The sequence below is a fragment of the Aquarana catesbeiana genome, linkage group LG11 (assembly GCF_042186555.1).
Source record: "Aquarana catesbeiana isolate 2022-GZ linkage group LG11, ASM4218655v1, whole genome shotgun sequence".
NCBI classification, from domain to species: domain Eukaryota; kingdom Metazoa; phylum Chordata; class Amphibia; order Anura; family Ranidae; genus Aquarana; species Aquarana catesbeiana.
In genome coordinates, this window is record NC_133334.1 from 89277560 (window position 1) to 89304187 (window position 26628).

The window sequence follows — 26628 nt, forward strand, 5'->3', positions numbered from 1 at the left end:
GAAATAACAATTTTCAAGATCAGTTTCTGTTTAGATTAGTAGTGAATCTTGACATTTTCTAGCAGGTTAGAACATTTCTTGATGGCCATTCATATATAGGTCCACGATAATAGAATTATTCTTCCATTGTATGTTTTGTATTGTTTTGGTGTTGCCTATGTGCATCCAAAATGTAATAGTTTTAGATGGATTATGTTTCCTTCTTTGACAGTAGTGTGTGTTTGTTTTTTTTTTTTTTTTTTTTTTCCCCTGTGACCTGATTGGGGAGATATTCCTTGACTTCCTTTCTATGTGACATCCATACAAGAAATACAGGATTCAGATCTGTCAGCAGCAGGAAGGCACTGATGGCAATAAAACCATTATCAAAAGATATACACATTCCTCACTTACAATTACAAAAAAAAGTGCTTTGTTTGTTTCCCCTGTGGACAGACTTCAGACTTCCCATCACTTTCTACACTGTTATTACGCATGGGAACATCTCTGGAAGAGGATGTAATCGGCAGTAATAACTTGACAGTGTAAGTTGAGTCTGCAAACCTGACAGTTTGAGTATGTTGGCTCAACAGTGTAAGTTGTGATCTCCCAACATACTCAAACTGTCACAAGTTTGCAGCATCAACATACACTGCACAGTTGCTCTTGCCATATACCAGCAAACTACAGGTCTATCTGATCATCCAATTTTACTGAGACTATCTAAATGTTATTTAAAGTTTACTGAGCCCTGATGAAGGGGGTGTGTTTTGGGCCCCTGAAATGCATTTACTGTCTTTTGTGATGTGTGTTTTTTTTTTTTTTTTTTTTTTTTGTTTTAATATCCTTTATTGAAAAGGAAAGAGGATTACAACTACATGTAGAGTATAAAAAGAAACTCAAGCAGCAGTGTAATATACATAAACAAATAAACATGGTAATGGGGCTCATGTTCACCCAAAGACAAGTAAGACTATATGATATGAACCAGGGCCAGCTGGAGTTTGGGACATTAAAATATGGGGAATATAGTATCCGGCTGTAAGTAGACCTAGGTCTAGGTGTGTCACTGAGCCAACAAAAGTATTACAATTATGCAGTTATTTAGAATTTTCATGGAAAGAAAGTGATAGTCTAAAAACAGGGGAAAGGAAGAAAAAAAAGGGGGGGGGGATAGAGAGGGGGGAAAGAAAGGTAAAGATGAGGGGGGGGGGGGGGGATGTGAGTGCTGGCATGCATAGTTATATTCAAGTGGAAAATATCGACATAAATGAACAGAAATAAACACTTATATCTAAGAAATCTGCAGAGAAAAGAAACCACCTGACTGTTTAAGTGGTGTGCGAGCTTTTACGTTTGAGAAGTTTAAGTTGAAAGGTTGTCCTGAGGAATCGTAGAGGTGACGTCCCTATAGCAAGAGGTGGTGATGAAAGAGGACCAGGGGGCCTAAGTTGAGTTATGACGTTCAGTGGTTCCCCTCGCAATGTAGGTAAGTCCCTCCATGAGACAAACCTCAGAGACCTTCTGTAGCCATTTCCGCATGGAGGGGATTGTAGGTTGGCCCCATAAAGAGAGAATAAGAGCCTTAGCTGTATTCAGCAGGTGGGCAATGAATGATCGTTTATACCTGCCGACAGGCCTTGGAGTGGCATGAAAAAGTATAATCCAGGGGTCTTGAGGGAGGTCAGTGTCCATGATCTGATGAATTATGGTTAGAACATTGGACCAAAAGGGGCGGATGAGAGGACAGGACAACCAAATGTAGGCGTGAGTGGCAATGGTCCCACAGTTTCTCCAGCAGAGTGGGGAATTAGAGGGGAACATACGATGCAGTTTGTTAGGGGTGTGGTGCCATCGGGTGAGTAACTTGTAATTAGCTTCCGCCATACTTGAGGCAAGTGAAGAAACGTGAGCTAGCTGGAGAATTTTATCCTTTTTCTTGCTTGTGAGAGTGGAGCCCAGGTCAGATTCCCACTTGGCCAGGTAGGCAGGGTATTTAGGGCTTTGTAGATCGATGAGAGCCTTGTAGAACTGTGAGACGCAGTGTAGTGGGGGATCCTTGTGGTTGAAAATGGCTTCAATTCTGATAAGATTTTGTATATTCCGTAAAGATTGAGGGAGGGTTTTTAGGAAACTATGAATTTGGTTGTATCTCCATTTATCCATAAAAGTGACAGGTTTAGAGCCCAGGATTTCTGTGAGAGGCTTAAGGTTATTTGAGCGAAGAATATGATGCAGTAAGAGGGGTCCTTCCGGGGCCCAGGATTGGAAACCCGAATCCATGGAGCCTGGTAAAAAGTAGTTGTGATGTAGTAGTGGCATTATAAGGGAGTCATAGGACCAGGAGAGTTTTTTTTTTTTTTTTTTTGTGTAGTCCGTCCCAGATGTCCAGAGAAGATGTGGTGAGGGGTGAAGTATTTTGAGAGAGGTTCCTCGTGAAGCGAGGTATCCAAGGGATCATTGATAGGTCTGAACCGCATAGGGTGTATTCTAACTGTACCCATAGTTTAGAAGCAATAGCATGCTTCCAGTCAGCAATACGTGACAATACTACACCTTAGTAATAAGCCTTGATCTTAGGGAGTGCTAACCCCCCAGAGTACTTGGAGCGATAAAGTACAGCTCTGGGGACTCTGGGTGGCCATCCCTCCAAATGAAGCAGGCGATCATGGTCTGGAGTACGGTAAAGAACCCTATAGGGACATTCAAGGGGATCATTTGTAAGATGAACAGAATCCAGGGTAGAATATTCATCTTAATAATATTTACCCTGCCTAGCCAAGAATGGGATAGAGTGGACCATTTTCGGAGATTTGTTCTAATATTTTTCCTTGTCAAAAGAAGTTTATTGAGTATACAATGTTATAAAGATACATAAAGTAAGTTTACAAGGATCTATAAAGTAAGCTCATTGTTTTACAGTAGGGTTTATATAGGTAAATATCATGAAATTTCAAATATTAAACTTTGGGTTCACATAAACCTAAATTAAATATATATATCATTTCCTTAGTTACTTTTGTAGATATTTAAATGATTTATACCTACTATACATATTGTTTACAAGTAGAGTGTATATAGGTCAAATAAATTCTGATACTGAGCTTTAATCGTAAGGTGGAGAAAAGGAAAGAGAAAGAAGAAAAAGGGTTGAAAGGTAGAGGTATGGTCCACAAGGTTGTCCCGCTCGTCAGTTTATTATTCTTTAGTTCTCTTTGAAGCCTTAGAATGGGTGTCTCTGTAAGTCATTTAATCTGTTACCATGGCAACAGGACAGAGTCATTGAAGTTTGACAGGAACTGTTGTTTTATCCAAGGATGCCAAAGTTTTTCAAATTTTGGAATTTGATTTTGATCGATGGCTACCATCTTAGCATGGGACATTGTATTATTCATTCTGTGAATTGTTTCTGCTAGTACCAATGTAGGAGATTTCCATGCCTTGGCCACTGTTTGTTTTGCAGCCGTTATTAGTTGGATCATAAGTTTGAATTGAGAGAGTGTTAACCATTCCGGTTTTAGATTAAGTAAAATAAATTAAATATGGATCTGGTTGTATTATTTTTTTAAATATTTTAGATGCAATCACGAAGACTTCCTTCCAGAAGGTTTGGATTACTGGGCACGTCCACCATATGTGTAAATATGTGCCTATTTCTGGGCATCCTTGAAAACAAAGAGCTGAGGTATTAGGTGAATATTTTGCCACTCTAGCGGGTACAAGGTACCAGCGAGTTAGGACTTTATAATTTGTCTCCAGTGCTAAGATGTTGGGTGAAGATGACTTAGATGTGAGCCATATATTAGACCAGTCCGTGTCTTCTAAAGTTCGTCCCAGGTCCTCCTCCCACCTCTGAACGTAAGAGGGTCTATTAAGATTTGCTACTCCATATAATTGATTATAAAGTGATGAAATTGTACCTTTAGCAAATGGATCTTTTGTACAGATTGATTCAAAAATGGATAATTGGGATAATGGTGTATCCCCCTTTAGGAATGGTGTATAGAAATTTTTGATTTGGAGATATCTAAATATCTCAGAGTTTGGTAGATCATATTTTTCTCTAAGCAATGGGAATGAAAGGAATGATTTAGATGCTATGAAGTCATTTAGTGTCTGAATGCCTGATGTTGTCCAAGCTTTAAAAGAATTTGGGTAGATCCATGCCGGATAAAAGGCCGGATTTCTGATAAAAGAAAGGAGAGGATAATGTGGAGATTGTAACTGATATTTGGTTTTTAGTTTATCCCAGAGAGATAAGAAGTGTTTAGTTATGGGATTATGAATTTTAAAGCGGTCTTTAGGATCAAGCCATAATAAATTTGATATTAATAGAGGGTCATTTTCTGAAGCCTCTATAAATACCCATAATGGGATTTCCTGTTTTGCATGGTATTTGGACAGACTGGCCAAATGTGCTGCTCTGTAGTAGTTAGTAAAATTAGGGTATCCCAGGCCTCCTTTATTTTTGGGAAGATGTAGTGTGTGTGTATAGGTATACGTGGTTTAGAAGAGCCCCATATAAACGAAGTTGCTCTTTTTTGTACTATTCTCAAAAAATAGGAAGGAATTGGAATAGGGAGGACTCTGAATAGATAAAGCAATTTGGGTAGAATAGTCATTTTGATTGCATTAATCTTCCCTATCCAGGATAAAGGAAGTTGCGACCATTGTTTTATTAGATTTGTGATCTGTCCTAATACAGGAGGATAATTGGTTGAGAATAAGTCAGAATGAGATGCTGTTAAATGAATTCCAAGATATGGGATTGATTTTTCTGCCCATGTGAATGGGAGTGCAGCCCTAGCCGGGATCAATTCCATGTTTGTGAGTGAAATATTAAGCACTAGGCATTTCTTAGGATTAATCATAAGGCCGGATAGGGCTGCAAATCCATCAAGAGCTGGTATTAAGTTAGGACCAGAGACCTGTGGTCATGATAGAAAAAGTAATATATCGTCTGCAAATATACATAATTTGTGTGTAATACCTCCTACTTCAATGCCAGTTATAGTTTGGTTTGTTCTGATGTATTGGGCCATGGGTTCGAGTATAAGGGCAAATAATAAGGGAGATAATGGGCAACCCTGTCGGGTACCTCTTTCGATATTAAAGGCTTCAGATTTGTATCCAGCATATTTTATATAGGCTTTGGGTTTATTATATAATGCTTTGATCCATGTTAAAAAGTGGGGTCCAAAACCCCATTTTTGTAATGAATATTGCATATATTGCCAGGATACTGTGTCAAATGCCCTCTTAATATCGAGAGATAGAAAACATAAAGGGATTTTCCGTTTTTTAGCAATATGTGCCAATAACACTGCCCTGCGTATATTATCGCCTGCCTGTCTATTTGGCATGAAGCCTACTTGATCTCTATGTATTAATTTTCCTATAATGCTATTGAGGCGTTTTGCTATTATTTTTGCTAATAATTTAATATCGAGGTTTAACCGAGAGATAGGCCGATAATTCACACAGGAAGTATCATCAGAAAGGGGTTTTGGGATCATACAAACAATTGCCATTAGTGTTTCTTGCCAAAAAGAATGTCCATCTAGAAGTTTGTTAAAATTTTCAGTGAGAATGGGAGAGAGTATTTCTGAGAATGTTTTATAGTATAAAGCCGAGTAGCCGTCTGGGCCTGGTCTTTTATTAAGTTTTAGGTCTTTTATGGCGTTAGCAACTTCATCTATAGTTATAGGCTCATCCAAACTGCTTTTTTGATTCTGAGATAACTCAGGTAAGGTTATTTTTGAGAAGAAGGATTCAGCCTCTGTAGGATTAAATTCATTGTTTGTCTTGTATAAAGTTGCGAGATGTGAGTGAAATTTATGGACTATTTTAACTGGATTACAAGTGTAAACATTTTTGATAATTTCAAACGTATTGGTTTGAAAGATTTGTTAGTTGAATTTAATGCCCGAGCCAAATATGTACCTGGTTTGTTTGTATTCATGTAGAAATTGTGTTTGGAGCGTTTGAGGGATTTATCAACTGACTCAGTGAGAAATAGATCGTATTCCAATCTAGATTTTTCCAGATGAGATTTTGTACTCTGAGATGGATTATCTTGAAATGATATGTAGGCTGCATTAAAATTGAGTTCTAGTTTTTTTGCTAGATTTTTGCGTTCCCGTTTTTAAATAGTGCCATTTGTCTTTGTATTGTACCACGCAAGACAGGCTTATGAGCTTCCCACAGTGTTATTGGGGAGATGTCTGTTGTATTATTAATTGATATGTATTCCTTTAAAGCTTGTTCAATGGCCATCTGATGTAGTGGGTGTTTGAGCATTATGTCCGGTAAGTACCACGTTGGGTCATGCGCTTTTGGTATGGCTGAGGCTATAGTAGTGTATACTGCATTATGGTCAGACCACGGAATCGGAATTATATCTGATGCAATAATTTCTGGTATCATTCCTATTGTTAGAAAAATATGATCTATTCTGGTGAAGGTTTGATGAGGGTGCGAGAAATAAGTGAATTTCTTTTTCATTGGGTTACTTTCTCTCCATGAATCTACCAGATTGTATTTGGAAAGAAGTTGAGAAAAAGGTAATCTAGAGGTTATTTTGGATGGTGTAAAAGGTGATTTATCTAGAAATGGGAGGAGGACCTGGTTCGAATCCCCACACATTATCACTGATCCTATTTTGTGTGTATTAATCACTTGTAATATATGTGAGAGGAATGGTGTAGGTTGTTTGTTAGGAGCGTAGTAGGAAATCACCGTGATTGCTGTATCCATTATATAACCCATGAGTATCAGGTATCTACCTTCTGGGTCTTTAATTTCTGATGATAAGGTGAATGGTGTGGATCGGTGAAATGCAATTAGAGTTCCCCTTTGCTTGGTACAGGCAGAAGCCGTGTAAATTTGTTGATAAAAAGGAGAAATATATTTTGGAGTAGAATCTTTGGTGAAGTGTGTTTCTTGGAGGCATACTATGTGAGCCTTCTTGTTATGGAAAGTACGGAAGGCTTTGGTCCTTTTTTGAGGGACATTTATTCCCTGAACATTCAGGGAAAGTATATTCAGTGGTGCCATGGCAATAGATCAAATAGTTTTGACTTACTTTTTGTTATGCAGAGCTGACTGCGCAGATCAACCTGTGTGGACTGAAGAGATGAAAAGATAGAAAAGAAACCAGTGAATTCTGGAGTAAAGAGTAAACAAAAAACATATGAGATTAGATGATACATTGTATAAATTATTTTTTGCAAGTAATCACAATTTACCCGTGAAAGAGAATAAATATCTCTCTCAGGGGAATAAGTGCCTTCGTCACACTCCCACATAATATGGTTGGGAGAATGAGGAGGGCTAATGGGGGTACACGGATCTTCCGCTTACAGGAGAGAAGTGCTATGTCAAAAGACATCAAAATGATGTTTCATTAATTGGAGTGCAGAATATAGTTTTTGTTGAAATTATTTATTCCAGGGTGGTTGTATATGGTTAGTCTTGCCCTAGGCTAAATAATTCAGTTAGAAAGGTACTGTTAATAACTTTGGTATTGATGAAGATAGTTTGAATTATTTTGGGATTTTAACCCTTTTAGAGTAAACAATTACATATTTTATTCATATGTAACTGTTTAGATATGTTAACTCATAAAATTGAGGTTGTATTGCTTCAGATTAGAATAAACAAAAACATAATTCTAGGAACTAGTTAGGTAATAATATATTTGTTTTAAGAAAAGAAAGAAAAAGCTTCCATTACTTCTGGATTATTGAACATATTTGTCCTAAAAAGTAATAAATCTATTGTTATTACCTGATAATATATAACTGAACATGAATTTCCTTATTTCACTTATATATTCTAAGGCTATATGAATCAGAAGTAATAAGAAATATAACTGGAATGTAACATGATCCCATACAGTGTGTGACTATCAGAATGCAGTTACATTCAGTTATAAATATAGGTTTTTTATAGAGAACCATCTCTTTTTTTATAGAGAACCATCTCTAAATGAAGAGATATTAGGAATTAGGATGTCAGTCCATTGAATCTTCTTGGTCCATGGATGATGTGGCATAACGGCCTCTTTTGTGAGAATGATGATTCCCATTTTGTTTTGAAATTTTCTGGGTGCTGCCTGAAGGTGAAGATGATGCCATTCTTCTGCGTGTGGGAGAGTTGCTGCTTGTGGGTTCTGTCAGATTTAATTTTAAAAGGGTTTGTTGTAGTTCATCTGCTGATCTGCTTCTGTAAATTGTACCTTGGTAGTTAAATCTGACTGAAAAGGGGAAGCCCCATTGATACATAATGTTGTGGCGTTGCAGTTCCATTAGTTGGGGTTTCATGGATCGTCTTTTAGTAATAGTAAGTTGGGATAGGTCAGCAAAAATTTGATAATTGTGTCCTTGAAAATTAAGTTCCTTTTTTTTCTCTTGCAGCAATTAGTATTTGTTCTTTCGTTCTGTAATAATGAAATTTTGTGATTATATCACGTGGGGGTCCATCTTTCTTTTTGGCTGTGAGGGCTCTGTGTACTCTGTCCAGTTCTAAACGTTCAATAGGGATATCTGGCTTTAGTTCTTGTAATAGAGCAGTAATAGTAGATTGCAGGTCTGTCACAGTTTCAGGTATTCCCCTTATGCGCAAGTTTGAACGTCTGGCTCTATTTTCGTAATCTTCGAGCTTAGTTTGAAGTATTAAATTCTCTTCTTTTAATTGTTCCAATTCTGTTATATTTTCTTGGGTTGTAATTTCAATTTCATCCATTTTTATTTCTAAGGCTGCGGTGCGGTTTCCCAGCTCTCTTATTTCTTTGGTTAGGCTTTTTGTTATTTGGTCTGAGGTTTGTTTTAAAGCCTTATGAAGCATCTTTTCAAATTGTAATAATATTACTGGGGATGCTGAGGAGGCTTGTGGAGAAGTTTGTGAGAGGATTTGTTCTGTATCTGACTCAAATGGAGAGTCTTGCTGTGACATTTTCTGTCTGTGAGAGCGCCCTGATGCTGTATCTTGTGAGGTGACTGGAGCTGCTTCAGCTGCAGTGAGTGCCTGTGAGCTCTTTGTGAGGTGATTTTTATTTCTGCCACGGTTTCCTCCCAGTACCATATTTCCTGCCCAAACTTTCACAGTTTGTTCCCTGGGGCAAAAAGGTTCAAATGGATACCTTTTGAGCCTGCAGGCTCCGCTTTGTCCTTCTCTTCTCTCCTCAGCGGTGTGGAGCTCTAACAATGCATGTCTGCTCCGCTAGGCTCCGCCTCCTGCCCCCCCTGTTCTAATATTTTTCAAGAGCGGGATATAGTTGTGTTTTGAAGAGGGAGTGTAGACTAGGTGTGAGGTGAATGCCAAGATATTTCATACTTTTGCGTTCCCAGCGAAAGGGAAAGAGGGGCTTCAGTTGATGGACTACTGGTTGGGGGACAATAATGTTTAATATTTCAGATTTAGCTAGATTAATTTTGAAATTAGAAATCGTTTGGAAATTCGAGAAAGCTAACATTAAATTTGGAAGTGAGATACTGGGTTGCTGGATGTAGAATAAAATGTCATCAGCATAAGCTGCATATTTATGGGATCTACTCCCCACTTGGATACCATGAATGTTGCCTATTGTGTCTAATTGTGGCCAGGAAGGGTTCTAGGGAAATGGCAAAAAGAAGGGGGGAAAGGGGGCAACCCTGTCTGGTGCCATTGTTTAAGGTGAAAGGGTCGCTAAGAGACCCATTAGTACGGATTTGTGCCGAGGGGTTGGAGTAGAGGGATGAGATACGATGGTACATTTTAGGGCCCAGACCAAAGTGACGGAGGGTCTTCTTGAGATAGTCCCAGTCCACCCTATCAAATGCTTATTCAGGATCTGTACATGGGAGGAGGGTGGGCTGGGAGCATCTGCAGACATAATGGTCTTTTGTGATGTTACTAAACCCAGTAATAGGAAAATAGTTCATCTGCGCCTGATCTGTATACCACGATTACATGATAAACTGCAGAGTTTCTCCGGAGCTAAGAGTTCAGATGGGTGGAGATTTCCCCTGCAGCCTGTATACAAGCCCACATGTGTGATGCCAATATCATGTGACCTGGCTATTTCTGAGAACAAGTAACTGCTCTCCAGCATAAAAGACACAACTGAGCATGTGCAGGTTGGTTAATTCCTGTGTGTTAGCTGGCCTTCCCAAGCTAGAAATTGCAGGAGGGAAGGATCTGTGCATACAGGATAAAACGGCCTTTTTACACAATGCAGAGGATTAACACCTTAAGTTCCACAGTGAGTATAACAAGCTTGCTATGCTGCATATACAGACAGATTTTACTGTTGTGGGTTTAGTAACACTTTAAAGTGGAACTGCACTTTCTCAATCAACACTATTTTTATTCCCCATGCTGCTAGCATTAGTAAATAGATAGGAAAGTGTATCATATTTACTTGTGTTGAACTTTTCTTTTACATTTCTAATGTTACATCCTGGTTGTTTTCAAGCCTAGACAATGATCTCATACATCCCAGGAGTTTTCAGGAGGGGTTTTCTCAGCTAAGCACAACCTCCTGCGTGCATGCATAAGCTAAGGGCAGATGGATTCCAGGCATGAAATGCTACATGAATCGATTGCCCTTACACAGGATGGCCACAGCTGTCTACTATTATTATTATTATTATTATTATTATTATTATTATTATTATTATTACTACAGGGCTCAAAATTTCAAGTCCTGAGTTACTAGCCAGGCCTTAAGGGTTACTCGCCACCAGTTGCCCCACCCCTGATTCAGCCCCTAAACATGCCCTCATAAATGATCTCATAAAATTACATTTAAATGTTTTATGCTGAATTAAGTTATAAAATAAATATTAACAGCTTTATCAGTGCAGCCTCACCTGTGCAGGGGAAGAGAGGAGAGAAAGGATTGCCAGCCGGATCATCAGAGAGCAGGGAACATCGCTGTAACAGCTTTCATTTGAATTGCAGAGTTCTCCCCGCGCTCGCTGTCACATACGTACAGCCCCGCCTCCTGGCCCAGGTACTTTGATATGCATCACACATCCTGGCATTGGACGGGTGTTCTGTCTATCAAAGTACCCGGGCCAGGAGATAGGGCTTTATTTGAGAGTGAGCGTGGGTAACACTCGGCAAAATGAAAGCTGCTACAGCGATGTTCCCACTCTGTGATGATCCAGCTGCTCTCCTCTCTCTTCCTCTCGCTGGGAGTACGACTCCCTTTCAACCCCACCTGCCGGCAGTGCTCGCGCCCCCCCTCCCCCCTTGCTTCGAGGCAGTCCACGCTCGCCAGCCATTTTCCACTTGTAAAATGAGTAGGTGAGTGAAAAAAATTGAGGGATTATTATTATTATAAAACAGATACATTTTCTGCAATGCTTTACATATATATTGTACATTCGCATCAGTCCCTGCCCTCAAGGAGCTTACAATCTAAAGTCCCTAACTCACATTCATACACATACTAGGGCCAATTTAGACAGGACCCAATTAACCTACCAGCATGTCTTTGGAGTGTGGGAGGAAACCCATGCAGGCTCAGGGGGAACATGCAAATTCCATGCAGGTAGTACCATAGCTGAGATTCCAAGCGGCGACTCTAGTGCTGCTAGGTGGAAGTGCTGACCACTTAGCCGATGTGCTGCCCTACAATGTGTGTGTGTGTGTGTTTTTTGTTTGTTTTTTTTTTTTTTTTTTTTTACTTCTCAGCAAAATGAATGCATGGAGCCCTGAATGAATGGATGTGTTTGCTTTGAATATTAAAAATGAATTAAATGCACTGCAGTGTAGTACCACTTTAAGAACCATTAAAGCATTTTCAGTTCTGTTGTTTTGGCTTGGCACTCCTTTTTATTTTAATGACAGCTTGCCTTGGCTGAGTATCAGCTTGCTATGGGTGGAATTGTCACAGAATTGTCAGCACCTCATCTCATTGAGGTGACAATTAATAAGCATGAGGTAGTTAGAGGCATGACACTCACCCCTTTTCTCATTTCTGCATGGGGTCCCAAGACCATTATCACAAATGAAGCTTCAGACATTTCTGTAGGTGTCAGTAAATGGAGGGATGTGAACATCTGCAAATCCTATAAGATTTGTTGATTTTATTTTGTACTGCTAAGTCGGATGCACTTAGTTTGCAAATATACAACCTTTTAGTAGGTGTAACAAGATATTTTATACAAATGACGATGATTTCTAATATTTCTCCAATGATCCTTTTCTTTAGAAATCCAGATTCTCCGCCAGGTGGAGAACTACTACTTGGAGGCACTGACCCTAAATATTACACTGGAGATTTCAGTTACATGAATGTGACCCGCAAAGCATACTGGCAGATTCGTATGAACAAGTAAGTAAAAGCAATAATTCATTTGAGCTGTCTTCCTATTGGTGGGCTGTCTGCTAGTTGATGTGAAGATACCTGATAATGAGAGAATGGATGTGGTCAAGCCTAGAATTATTGGTAATAAAGGCATGGTAACCTAAGGAACTTTTATTCTCAAGTGTGGTATTATGAGGGATGCACACTTGTATTAACCAACACAAGGCAAAGCAAGCCTAACATCCTTCAAGGTGTGTTTGTGTGTGTGTTTTTTTTGTGCGTTTTTTTTTTTTTTTCTTCAAAAGATCACCAGTGTAACAACTGGCACATGAACAAGTATCCAGTATAGTATGTGGAGGATCCAGATTAAATTTTATATTGACGTATAAAAGTCTGCTTTATTACCAAGGCAAGCAACGCATCTTAACCACTTCTGTTATACCGGGGTGATGCCTGCAGCTACAGGCATCACCCCGGTATCTTTTTGATGTCATATTCCCCCTCCCCTGCACCTCTCTGGGCTCTCCTGTTTGATCGGGAAGCCCAGTATCTGATCCAGCGGTGCTGCCGGGCTACCATAGGGCTGCCTGTGGACCGGATGGCTATCTCTATGGTCCTGGGAGCCCGAAAGCGACATCACTTCTGGCTCTGGTAGATGTAAACTCTTTTTTTGAAAGAAGAGATCAATGTATTTTATTTTTATTGATTTTGTTTTCCAGGGTAGAGGAGAGATCTGGGGTCTTATTGAGGACCGGTCATGCCTTATTTCTGTCACAAAGGATGTTTACATTTTTTGTGATGGAAATATAGATATATATTATATATTATTTTTGAAAGGGACCATGTAAACATAAAGTAAATGAAACAAAAAGCGTCCCCATGCTCGAGCGCAGAAGCAAACGCACATATGTAAACCGTGTTTGCAACACACATTTGAGTTATCACTTTGAATGTTATAGTGAGTGCAGTAATTCTATGCTAGACCTCCTCTGTAAGGCTAAACTGGTAACCTGTAAAAATGTTTAGTGTCGCCTATAGAGAATTTTAAATACCGTAGTTTGGCACAATTTTAACCACTTCAATACAGAGCACTTATACCCCCTTCCTGCCCAGGCCAATTTTCAGCTTTCAGCGCTGTCGCATTTTAATAGACAATTGAAATGTCATGCAACACTGTACCAAAATTAAATGTTTATAATTTTTTTCCCCACAAATGGCTTTCTTTTGGTGGTATTTGATCACCACTGGGTTTTTTTATTTTTTGTTAAATAAAATAAAAAAAAAAAACATATTTTGGGGAAAGATTTTATTTCTTTTTGTTTTTCTCCATCACTGACGGGCACTGATGAGGTTGCACTGACGAGCACTGATGATGAGGCCCTAATATACAGCACTGATAGGCAATTATAGGTGGCACTGATGGACACTAATTGGCATGTCTAATGGGCACAGGTAGACATCCGTGATGTGTCTGCACTGATAATCAATGCACTGATGATCAGCGCAGACCCCCCCCCCTTGATTTTTTTCACATTTTACCAAAATATTGTGTTTTTATATATTGTGGTGTGGTTTTTTTTTGTTTTTTGTTTTTTTGCACTAAAATTCATGAAAGTGCCAAAAAAAAAAAATTGCGTTTGAAAAAAATCACAAACAAATTTGCAACACTCACCACTTTATTTTGTAGGGGCTCTGTGTTTATGTATGTGTGTGTAATATTAAAATATATATATATATAAGAAATGGTTGATTAACCGCTTCCGGACCTCCCCACATACATTTACTGCAGCAGGGCGGCCCAAGTGTACAAAACGTACCTGTACTTGATTTCGTGCACGCGGTTTAGGGGGCATGCGCGCACCGCTCCTGCTGTGATTGGACACAGCAGGAGTCCATGAGTGGGTCCTGAGGTTGCAAATGCTGCCGCGACGCGCTGATCACAGGAGAGACGGTGCAGCGGTGTGCCGATGTAAACGAGGCACACCGCTGCTCTTTCAGGGAGGAAAAGAGATCGTGTTTCAGCTAAGCTGAATCACGATCTCCCTTTTCCTCCAGTGAATCCACTGCCCCCACAGTTAGAAAACGCCTCCCTGGGAACACATTTAACCCCTTGATAGCCCCTGTAGTTAACAGCTTCTCTGCCAGTGTCATTTTATACAGGGATTGGTGCATTTATTTATTTATTTTTATCACTGATCACTTGGGGTCAGATTTGGCTGCCGCAATGTCGCAGTCCCCCTAAAAATCGCAGATTGCTGCCATTACCAGTAAAAACAATAAAAACCAAAAGTCCCTAAAACTTTTTTTTGTTTGTTTATATATAGCGCAAAAAATAAAATTTCATTGGGGTACAACGTCACACGACCACGCAATTGTCAGTTAAAGCGGCGCAGTGCCATATGGTAAAAAATGGGCCTGGTCAGGAAGTGGGGAAAAATCTTCCGGTGCTGAAGTGGTTTAAATCCGTGTTCCCATGTTTACTGTGCGACAAATCGTTTTAATGCTTTGCTCACATATATGTGAATTGGGTGCATTTTGAACCGCATCTGATTCGCATGACGTGAACTAAACCGGCTTTCTATTGAGCCGGTTCACATATATGCGGTAAAGTGGCAGTGCGAATTTAAAGAGTCCTGTGCATTTTCTGAGCACTGTGGTATGATTCAGATGCGAATTCCAGGCTCATTGCCTATGGGAATGCATCTGAATCACACATCTCTTCCGGTTTTTGAACATGAATTCAATCAGAAAACAAAACTGTACGCTGTGTGTGCTGAATTTATTTATTTAAATTTTTTCCCTTTTCTTCTAAAGGGCACCTGTCATAAAAAGCGTATGTCAAATGCCATTTCTAAGCTCATTCTGATAGTGTTAGTTGCCTGGCTGCAGCTTTAATTTTGAGTTGCTGACCTGTAACACAAATGCAGCAAGAAAAGTAAGATTTCCTGATGGGAGGAGTCTAAGGTTTATTTACCTAAGCTGGAGAGTGCAAAATCAGGCTCGCTTCTGCATAGAAACCAATCAGCTTCCAAGTTTTATTGCCACAGCTTAATTGGACAAGATGTGGTTAGAAGCTGATTGGCTACCATATACAGCTGCACCAGCTTTAGTAAATCTACCCACATGGCTTCATCTATCAGTTCTATAACATTTCCATCGTGATGGGTTTCCTATGAACGCTGGTCCACTGCCTTAGAATTTGAAGTGTAGGGTCCATAGAGAATGTCACTCTTGTAACTGGAAAGAACTACAATGAGACTCCTCCCTGGTATGGAGCCAGCAGGTCATTGTCTGTCCAGTGCTTGCATGTTTGCTTTGAACTTGTCTTTCCATATGCCAGAATATTGACAGGTCCAGTTCAGCTGTAATGCTAGAGCCTGCCTGAGTAATGTTTCTCTCTCCCCTGTAGTGTAGAGGTTGGAGGTCAGCTCAGTCTGTGTAAAGGTGGTTGTGAAGCAATTGTGGATACTGGGACCTCCCTGATCATTGGCCCAACAGAAGAAATCAATGCACTGCAAAAAGCTATTGGAGCTCTGCCCCTGATTCATGGAGAGGTGAGTGCTTGTCTGTCAATGGGTGTGCAAGTTATAAAGTGTCACATTGTTGGTGGACTGTAGAGCATTATGCACCAATTTTCACTGGAGATTGTATCTTCCAGAACCATAGAAACACTAATAAATGTGTTCTTTTTAAAGCGGTATTAAACCCAAAACCAAAAATGTAACATGTTGCAGTTTACCAGTGCTAAGATATGGTGGCTGCATTACTTTTTTTTTTTTTTTTTTTTTTGCCTTTTTCCCCTCTGTTTTCACCTGGTGATCTGGCCAGTAACACACCACATATATATATAGTGGAAGTAAACCCTCCTATCGTTTTCAGCCAGGGAAGCTGCCATATTGGTCTCTGTTTGATCTTCAACTGCCATGGTGCCGCACATGTGATCAGTTCTGACACCAGCCATTTGATGGATTGACAGTTTGGTTTAAAGCACAACCAATATGGCAGATAGCCTTCCTGGCATGCCGGGATGTAACTGTTTTTTAAAACTGGTAAATCGATGGGTTTACTTCCACTTTAAGCTATTGCAGCAAACAGTTTTGGTCCTTTTGAGATGAGCGTTTTACATGAATAAATAAAAGCTGATCATTGTAAGCAACCCTATCGGTGTTAAATGGTTTGACTCAACCCTCTACCTTTTACATCTGTAGGACAGCTTATTCTGCTGAAAAACAGACTTTCTGACTAGATCACTAGGTGAGAACCTTAAAGAAAAGAAATGCAGCCACCACATCTAAGCTGCAATTTAATGTTAAACTATAACTGAAGGCAAAAATTTTTATTTTTAGATAAAGTGGAGAGGGATTAGGACAGATGTGTCTTTTTTTTTTTTTTTTTTTTTCTTTCTTTGTGTCCCCACTCTGATGTTAAAGGTGAACACAAAGTGTCAGCAAACATACCTTGGAAATACAAATCTTATGTTCTCAGACCATGTGCACAGTCTGAGTGTGATCCTGGACACTGACCTATCAATTTAGCAACAGATATCAGCGGCCATTAAGTCTTTCTTCCACCATCCAACAGGAAATTTAAAATTATCAAAAATCTGATTCCAGCAGAGTATATGTCAAAGTGAATCGATGCTATTGAAACTTCAATGTTAGATTAATACAGTGCCTTCAACTGTGGTCTCCCTGAGAAAGCACTACATCACTTGGAGCCTGGTACAAAACGCAGCTGCTAGGCTACTCACTGATCAACCTCAATTCTTGCATCCCTACACTGGCATCTAGTCAAATGGAGGTTATCATATAAAATCAGCCTACTTCTAAAACCCCAAAATAACTTGTGCTCTGCCTATCTGACTGAACTTCTGGCTACCCATACTCCCACATGCTTGCTACGCTCCTCAGAGATTGGGAATTACACATGCCCTGAGTCATCTTAAAATCTTTTGTATCTCTTGCATTCTGTCTTGCAGCACCCACAATATGGATCTCTGCCATCCATTAATAAGCTCTTTAAAGGATAAGTTCACCTTTGGAAACGTGTTACATGTTCCATTTCCTTTTTTTTTTTTTTTTTTGGAGTGAAATGTTTAACATGCTCCCAAAGCCTTTCCCCGATCCCTCTTCTAATTGTAACAGAGGGCCGGGGGTCTACTCCCCACATCCACTGTCAGTTTGAAAAGAATGCGGGCGTGTGGAGCTTGGCCCACGCAGCTGCACCATTCATTCAGAGTTCTGTGAATGAACTACAAGTACTGGCAGCCTTTGCGGCTGATGGCTTGTAGTTCTTAATGAACTACCAGGGTGCTGGTGAGCACTCTAGTAGTTCATTGATACTTCCTGTCATTTAGTAAGGGCCTGCCCATAGGAGGTATGGGTAGACGGCTACACTGACAATCTGCAGGAGCCTGAGATTGCACCTGTGATTCGCTGATCGCGTGTGCAATGCTTTAGGATGGGTTCACACCTCCAATGGATGCGGCTCGCAGCAGGGCTTCGGTGCGTCCGTTCTCCATTTCAGGGATGACTCGGGGCCGAATTTTTGCCTGAATTCGGCCCTGAAACTGAGCCATAGACTCGCAGCATTCATGTGCAAGCCGCTCTGCAGCCGCAATGAAGATATGTGAACCGGCTCCATAGACGGTCACAATCTCCTGTCATGCAAATATGATGCGTAGAAACCCGCATCCAATTTGCGTAGGTGTGAACCCAGCCACACAGGCTCCTAATAAAAAAAAAAAATAATGCACTTTTTTCTTTATCATACATCATGGGACACAGAGCCTTAAGTAATTACTTAATGGGTTATAGGCCACCTTCAGGTGTTGACACTGGTAAGCCCAATCAAAGGAAGTTTACTCCCCTATATAATCCCTCCTCCTTCCAGGAGCACATCAGTTTTTTCGCCAGTGTCTAAGGTGTTGGTCACGAGTGAAGAAGTGCTCTGAGAAGCTCCAGGAGGGATCCATGCTGGATTTAAATTCCTCCATAAAAAGAAGCCAGATGCATCCACAAGTGCCACTGAGGCCTAAAGTGGATGGTACCTGGGACCTCGTATCCGAAGCACAAGGTTTTGCCTGTAATGCCTCTTTGTAGGGCTGGAACCCAGGGTTTTGGTCTTATTACATTATCTCAAGCTTCCTGATGGGGTGCTTATACAAGGCCCAAGGCAGTTGGACCCTGTTTTTACAGACCCAGTCCTTGAAGGTTTGCTAAACGTAACACGCCGTGATGGGTGAAAGTTGGATTTTCTGTTAATTCAGCAAAATCCTGCGGTGAGGATAAGGTAAGGGAAGAAAACTTAGATATTAAAAACATCTATGCATTTTCTTTCATTTAAGGAAAAAATGTTGTCATGCCTTAAAATCTCCACTAGATGGAGTCTATGCATATACCTTATTCTGTTGTCTCACTGTTTGCTCAGTTCCGTGTCTGGCTGCTCAGCGTGTGGAAGGAGATTTCTCCAAATTTTTTTTTTTTTTTTCCTTCCCCTGATGGGACCAGAGGGTTAGGGAGACAGCAGCGCTGCACCCCCTTACATTACCCCCCCCCTGCCATGGGGGATGCGGAAGGCCCCGCTATTTTACCGCTAAAGTCTGTTACTGTGGCTGTATTTTCATACATGTCTTTCCACCGTCTTGCTTCCTGAGGTCAAGCGTTCCCAAGGATCTAGAGAAAAAACTGTCTCTGTTTCAGGCACTAGACCGATTAATATCTCAAGGGGTGATCATACAGAACCCACAAAAGAGCAAGTTCTGGGATTTTATTCAAACCTTTTTATGGTACCAAAACCAAATGGAGATGTCAGACCAATTCTAGATCTAAGAAAGCTAAATCATTTCCTGAAGATCCGCTCCTTTCGCATGGAGACAATCAGGTCGGTAGTTTCTATCCTTCTAGGAAGAGAACTTCTGCCGTCAATCTACATCAGGGATGCATATCTGCATGTCCCTATATTTCCTGCTCATCAAAAGTTTCTGCGGTTCGAGTTAGAACAGCAGCATTTTCAATTTGTAGCCCTGCCCTTTGGGCTAGCTACAGCACCTCAGGCATTCACCAAAGTGCTGGCCCCACCTCTAGCCAGGTTAAGGGCACAGAGCATAACAATTGTAGCGTACCTAGACTATTACTTATAGATCTATCAGTGACTCGTTTGGAGCAAAGCGTACACACTACAACCAACTATCTGAAAAGTTTGGGTTGGATTCTCAACCTAGAGAAATCTTCCTTAATACCGCTAAGAAGGCTGGAGTACTTGGGTCTGATCATAGACACAGCCCAGGAAAGGGTGTTCTTGCCTCAAGCAAAAATAAACTCCACAGGAGAGCTGGTGCGGAGGGTCAGGTCAAATGGCAATCCCTCCATTCGCCTCTGCATGAGGTTGCTAGGAACCATGGTAGCTTCATTCGAAGCAGTTCCCTATACCCAGTTCCATTCAAGACTTGCAAAACAGTACCCTGTCTGCTTTGAACAAAACAATTCAAGCTTTAGACTTGCCAATGCGGCTGTCCCCAAGAGTGGCCCAAAGCCTCACTTGGTGGTCATTAACCCATAATCTGCTGAAAGCAAAATCCTTCAGACCAGTCATCTAGAAAGTGGTAACGACGGATGCCAGCCTCTTAGACTGGGGAGCAATACTAGAAAAGACAACTGTCCAGGGACAGTGGTCAAGAACCGAAAGAATCTTGCCCATCAGTATCCTAGAGATTCGGGCAGTACGTCTGGCTTATCCTGTCAGGATTCAATCCAACAATGCCACAGCTGTGGCCTATATCAATCACCAAGAGGGCACCAAAAGTCTCTCAGTGCAGAGAGGTGAACCATATTCTAACTTTGGGCAGAAAGGAATGTTCCATGCCTTTCTGCAATCTTCATTCCAGACGTGGATCTTCTAGCATCCAGGTTTAACACGAAGTTGGTCAACTTTGTGGCCAGAACAAGGGATCCATTCGCATACAGTACGGATGCGTTAGTGACCCCATGGGATCAGTTCTCACTGATCTATGCATTTCCCCCTATTCAGTTGCTGCCTCGACTTCTTTTGCAGGATCAAGCTGTAAAGAAAGCCGATAATTCTGGTGGCACCAGCATGGCCCAGAAGGTCATGGTATGCAGAAATTGTAAAGATGGCAGTGGAGGGCCCATGGTCCCTCCCACTACGGCCAGATCTGATCTCTCAGGGACCGATATTCCAACCTTCCTTTAACGGCTTGGCTATTGAAATCCACATTCTAAAGATGCGTGGGCTTTCCGGGTCAGTTATCTCTACCCTGATTAATGCTTGGAAGCCAGCTTCCAGAACTATATATTATAGAGTCTGGAAGGCTTATGTTTCCTGGTGTGAATCCAAGGGTTGGCACCCTCAGGAGATATATCATAGGCAGAATTCTTGTCTTTCTACAATTAGGGGTAGAAATGAAATTGGCCTTAAGTACTATTAAAGGGCAAGTCTCAGCTTTATCGGTCTCATTTCAAAGACCACTTCCTACTCATTCTTTAGTCCGGGGTTTTATACAAAGGGTGACGCGGCTTAATCTGCCCGTCAAACCTCCCTTGAACCCTTGGGACTTAAACTTAATTTTGTCTTTTACAAATACAGCCATTTGAACCAATACAACAGATTCCCCTAGTCCTTCTGACAAGGAAGTTGTTTTTTTGGTTGCTATATCCTCAGCAAGGAGGGTTTCAGAATTGGCTGCTCTTTCTTGTATAAAGCCATATTTGATTTTTCATGAGGACAGAGTGGTGTTATGCCCTCGTCCAGGCTTTTTGCCAAAAGTACTGTATTTATCACGCGCGCCGGCGTATAACACGCACCCCAAGTTTAGGAGGGAATTTTAAGGAAAAAAACTTGCATTTAAATGCCTATCAATGCAGCCTTGTCCCTTATTGCAGCCCTTGTCCCCCATTGCAGCATTGTCAGTGTCCATCTGTAATCTTGTCCCCCATTGCAGCCTTGTCAGTGTCCATCTGTAGCCTTGCCCTTCGTTTGCAGAAATTCGTTTGAAAATGGCGCCGTTCTCGGCGGCTCTCGGGCCGTTCTCGGCGGCTTTCGGCCATTCTCTGCGGCTTTCGGACGCACTCGGCTTTCACCGGCTCACGTGGGACTGCAAGAGCCGCCGAGAATGGCCGAAAGCCACCGAGAAAAGCCGAAAGCTGCCAAAAGCCGCCGAGAGCCTCCAAAAGGCTCACAATCGGCAAGGGATCGGCGTATAACACGCACACACGATTTTCCCCTGATTTTAAGGGGAAAAAAGTGCATGTTATACGCAGATAAATACGGTAATTTCAGGATTTCACCTGAACCAAGATATTGTCCTGCCATGGTTTTTTCCAAAACCATGTTCCAGGGAGGAAAAGTCACTACATTATCTTGATGTGGTGAGAGCAATGAAAATCTATTTAAAGAAAACTGCTCAGATTCGTAAGACTAATGTCTTCTTTATTCTGCCGGAGGGTCCTAAGAAAGAACAGGCAGCGTGGAAATTCCCTGTCGCTAAGTGGATTCGGCAAGTGATAATTCAAACTTATGATTTAAGGGTAAGATTCCCCCGTTTCAAGTTAAGGCGCATTCTACCAGGTCGGTTAGTGCTTCTTGGGCAGTGCATCATCAGGCATCCATGGCTCAGATCTGTAAGGCCGCAACTTGGTCTTCAGTGCATACATTCACAAAATTTTATCAGGTGGATGTAAGGAGGTATGAGGATATCGCCTTCGGGCGTAGTGTGCTGCTAGCAGCAGTATAGATCCTCAAGTCTGGGTGTACACTGCGGGTTGTTTTCTCCCACCCTTCATGTGGCATTGCTATGGGACATCCCATTAAGTAATTACTTAAGGCTGTGTCCCGTGATGTACGATAAAGAAAATAGGATTTTTATTACAGCTTACCTGTAAAATCCTTTTCTTGGAGTACATCACGGGACACAGAGGTCCCTCCCCTCTTTTTTGGGATACAGATATATTGCTTTGCTACAAAAACTGATGTGCTCCTGGAAGGAGGAGGGATTATATAGGGGAGTAAACTTCCTTTGATTGGGTTTACCAGTGTCAACACCTGAAGGTGGCCTATAACCCATTAAGTAATTACTTAAAGGGTCCCATGATGTAATCCAAGAAAAGGGCTTTACAGCTTTTAAAGCTTTTATAAAAATCCTATTTTTTTTTTTTTCCTGCAAGTGTGTGTGTGTGTGTATACCATAACAGGGAATAGAGGGGATATCTTGCTATGAGGACACTAGTCTTGATCCAGGGATGCATCACTTTGTAGGATATTTCCTCTCACTTCCTGTTGTGCCTATAGATCTGGAAATCTCCTCAGTTGGACACAGGAAGGGAAGGAAAATCTCCCAATGGGACACAGATGGCAAAAAACAAACACCCTGAACGGTTATAACCCTCCCTTATTTGAATCAAAATGGAAAAATGCTTTGCCTTCAGTTCTGAAAGAAAATTTGAAATCCTGCATATTCTGTGTGGGTTTTTTGTTTTTTTTTCTAGCTAGCAGCTGAAAAAAAGCATCAAAGCATTGACCTATATTTTATCAGATGGCTCAGTCCAAGGTTTAAATCAAACGCCTCAGTGCTAAAACAGAAACCGTGTAGGTTGCCACTAACTGACCCTTAAAGCGTTTGTTACCCCCAACAATTCATATTCCTGATATGTTCTCTTTGTATTGCTTCATTTATGTGAAATCCTTGCTGTTCCTGCCAGTCTCTCTGCTTTCCTATTAAAACTGACCACACTAAGCAGGAGAACACTTCATGGTCAGTTCTCTAGCTGTGCTGGGAACTCGGTGTGCTCTCCTCCAATGATCATGCTTGTCCTGACAGGCCCCCCGCTGCAGCCTTTCACTGGGAAGCTCAGTGTACTGCTCCCCTCAGCTCTTTCGCAGCTGACAACGGAGGGAATGTGTAATCTATACAAAAATGTTTTGCTTTTTCATATCATTTCTATTTTAAACTGAATAGGTTGTTTTACAAGGTGATTGATTACAGTCACTTTGTGAAGGTCTTTCCTTTAGGAAAATTGCAAATTGCTAATTTTATATATTTATATATCTATATCTATCTCATTTTAATATAACTAAAACTGTGAATGTTCCTGTTTTTTGTCAAAATAAATAAATAGGAAGTTTCTTTCCTTTATTTCCTTTATGGGAATTAAACAATGTATATCTTAATAAAACTAAAGTATTAATATAACTGTTAATGTGCTTCTCTGCAGTATATGGTGATCTGTGACAAAATACCCTCACTGCCTGTTATCACATTCAATTTTGGAGGAAAGGACTACAGCCTGACTGGAGAACAATATGTTCTGAAGGTGAGTATTTGGCAGTGTTGAATAGCTATGAAGACAATGTTTAGTGTTTTATACCGCCCTTGCATGTATTGCAAATAAAACACATTCTATGAGCTGTATTCTGCCTATGACCCCCTGATGGTAATCCTATGTTCTCTCTCAGGTGACTCAGTTTGGCCGTACTATGTGCATCAGTGGATTCATGGGCCTTGACATTCCTCCTCCTGCTGGACCACTCTGGATTATTGGAGATGTTTTCATTGGCCAGTATTACACTGTATTTGACAGAGAAAATGACCGTGTTGGATTTGCTAAATCTAAATAATTTAGCCAATACATAAATGGAGTGTTCCATTACCTACACTTACAGACAGTACAAAGCATGTTACTGTGTTATCAACTCCACACCTACCCATGTAAAAACTGGATTAGTCTTCTTCCCCTTCAGCACTGTGTGTGAATAGCACACAGGAGGTTCCGTCAGTGGCCGCAAATTCTCTAAAACCATCTTCCGTTACATCCTAAAGTGGCAGCTCCTTTTAAAGGATAAGTTTATCTTTTAACAAAAAATAACTGCACATTTTTTTTTTTTTTTTTTTGCAGGTAAAAAAAATCTGCATTTATTATTTGTTTCTGGAGCCTCTAAAGCATGGCACCAGCAATCACCAGATCGCTGGTGCCATGCAGATATCCCACAGACCTGTCAGTGTATCTGTGTTCCTGTACATCGTATGGGCAAGTAGAAATAATCTGACAGGAAGACTCGAACTACCACAGTGTCTTGGTAGTTCATTGAAAACTGCAAGCTGACAGCTGCAAAGGGTTTCCATTCACAGAGGACTGTGAATCAGTGGCACGGCCGAAGCCCCGATTGGCTGTGTCTTTTTTAAACTGTGACCGCTAGCGGAGGGGAGAAGATCCCCACTAGCTCTCAGAGCAGGGGCCGGTCCGTTTGTAACATGTTACACCCTGAATATGAACGTATCCTTTAATTTGGCTGTTGCTGATACGGGTTTCCATTAAAGTAATCCTGCTGTAAGAAAACTGTTGTGGCTGGTGTTGCTCACCTCCTGAAAATGAAATTTGTCTTACTCTTATACTGACCCACTGGCTTCAGTGCTTTGAATGGCTGACCCAGAGCAAGTATACCAATAGAAAAGTAATACCAATATAAATATATAATAATATATATATATATAATACCAATATAATATATACCAATATAAAAGCAATGAGTACTTGTGTAAATGTTTTGGGTCAGTGATTTGAAGTAAGAGGATCACCAGGAGAGCCAGGCAAATAGAATTTTCAAAATATGTCAGCAGAAGCAGCTTTCATATGTCTTATGACAGGTTCCTTTTAATTGTCATCTCATGTAATTATTGCTTTCTTTTTTTTGTGTGTGAAATTTTGGGGTTAGCTGCGCTATTTTCAAAAGGATAGTCCACCCAATAGTAATATCTCAGCCTTTGGTTGTTGCTATTGTTAAATTATTCAGTGGCTTCTTACTCTTTGGAACAAGAGCAGTGAGATCTCTGCTACCAAATTCTCTGTTCCACACACCTTATGTGGCTATTATGGTGAAAACTTGCTATTCCTTTTGAGTCTTCATTTATTTTGCATTAAAAGAGGAAGTAAACCCTGATGGGTCCTCTTTGTTCCCCTGCAAAGTAAAAGCATAATGGGCTAGTATGCAATGCATACTAGCCCATTATGTGGCACTTACTTGCAAACAAAGCCCGTGCTGTCTCCCCCCCCCCCCCCCCTTTCTTCGGGGAGGCCGTGGACTCCGGCTCTGTGACTGGCCGGAGCCACGTGACGTCATTCTCGCGCATGTGCATGGGAGCCATCAGTCATGGCACTTGCGAGTGAAGAAACGGCACGGAGGGCAGTCTCTTCACATCGCATGCTCCGCTGACCTCATCGGCGCAGTGTAGAGCAAATATGTCCTAAACAGCGCACGTTTAGGAGATATTTCCACTACCTATAGGTAAGCCTTATTCTAGGCTTGCTTATAGGTAAAAGTCACAATGAGAGGTTTACAACCACATTAAAAGAACAGTGCAGGAATAACATGACCCTTGACTGGCGCATAGTGGTAGCAGCTAATGGGCAGCACTGGGAGCTGCTTGATAGTAGGCTGCTTTCTATAGTTTTGAATCCAAAAATGTTTCACCATGGTCCTGGAAAACCTTTTCAGCTTTATTTAACGATCACACTTCATACCCTTCCTGCCTAGCAATACAATTTGTGGTGTGTGATTTTGTTTTCTGATTGCAGAGTTAGTTTCAAAAAGCTGTCTGTGGAAAATTATTTTTGTGTTGGATTTAAAAAAAAAAAGAACAAATCTCCCTACTGTTTTTTGGGTTATACACTGGCTTTAAATTTATTTTGATGAACATGAAATAACTTTTACGAGAAGTTTAAATATCAGTCAAGTAAATTGTCGGTACCTGATTCACACTGTAATTTTGTGTAATTCTAAAACTTGAAGATTAAAGTTTCTTTAGAAAATGTTTTATTTGTTAATGACTGTATATTTGTCATGTTAAATAGTGTGTGAACCATCTGGATTTCTGTGCAAATGGCTGTACAAAAAAAAAAAAAATTCCGTACATCTGTAGTACATGCACATTTTCTCATGTTATTTATCCCTTTTAAAAACCCTGCAAATACAGAACAATAACTGTGGATTTTCCAGAAAAATCCAGTGGGCTTCTAAGGCAGTGTATACAGGTGATACTCGAAAAATTAGAATATCGTGCAAAAGTTCATTTATTTCACTAATGCAACTTAAAAGGTAAAACTAATATATGAGATAATATATGAGATAGACTCATTACATGCAAAGCAAGATAGTTCAAGTTGTGATTTGTCATAATTGTGATGGATTATTATGGCTTACAGCTCATGAAAACCCCAAATCCACAATCTCAGAAAATTACAATATTACATGCAATCAATAAAATAAGGATTGTACATGGAACAGTATCGGACCTCTGAAAAGTATAAGCATGCATATGTACTTAGTACTTGGTTTGGGCC

At 40.6% G+C, this 26628-nt stretch overlaps 1 protein-coding gene across 1 annotated transcript in view; it reads left to right on the top strand.

Annotated features, from left to right (window-relative positions):
* The window catches only part of LOC141112182 (cathepsin D-like), a 47282-nt gene extending 21183 nt beyond the window's left edge, over positions 1 to 26099 (top strand). The window contains exons 6-9 of the mRNA XM_073604723.1: positions 12182 to 12304; positions 15687 to 15831; positions 23506 to 23604; positions 23747 to 26099. Of these exons, the coding sequence (XP_073460824.1) occupies positions 12182 to 12304; positions 15687 to 15831; positions 23506 to 23604; positions 23747 to 23908 (529 nt within the window). The 3' untranslated portion in view covers positions 23909 to 26099. The remainder of the gene's footprint in view (positions 1 to 12181; positions 12305 to 15686; positions 15832 to 23505; positions 23605 to 23746) is intronic.
* The last annotated feature ends 529 nt before the right edge of the window (positions 26100 to 26628 follow it).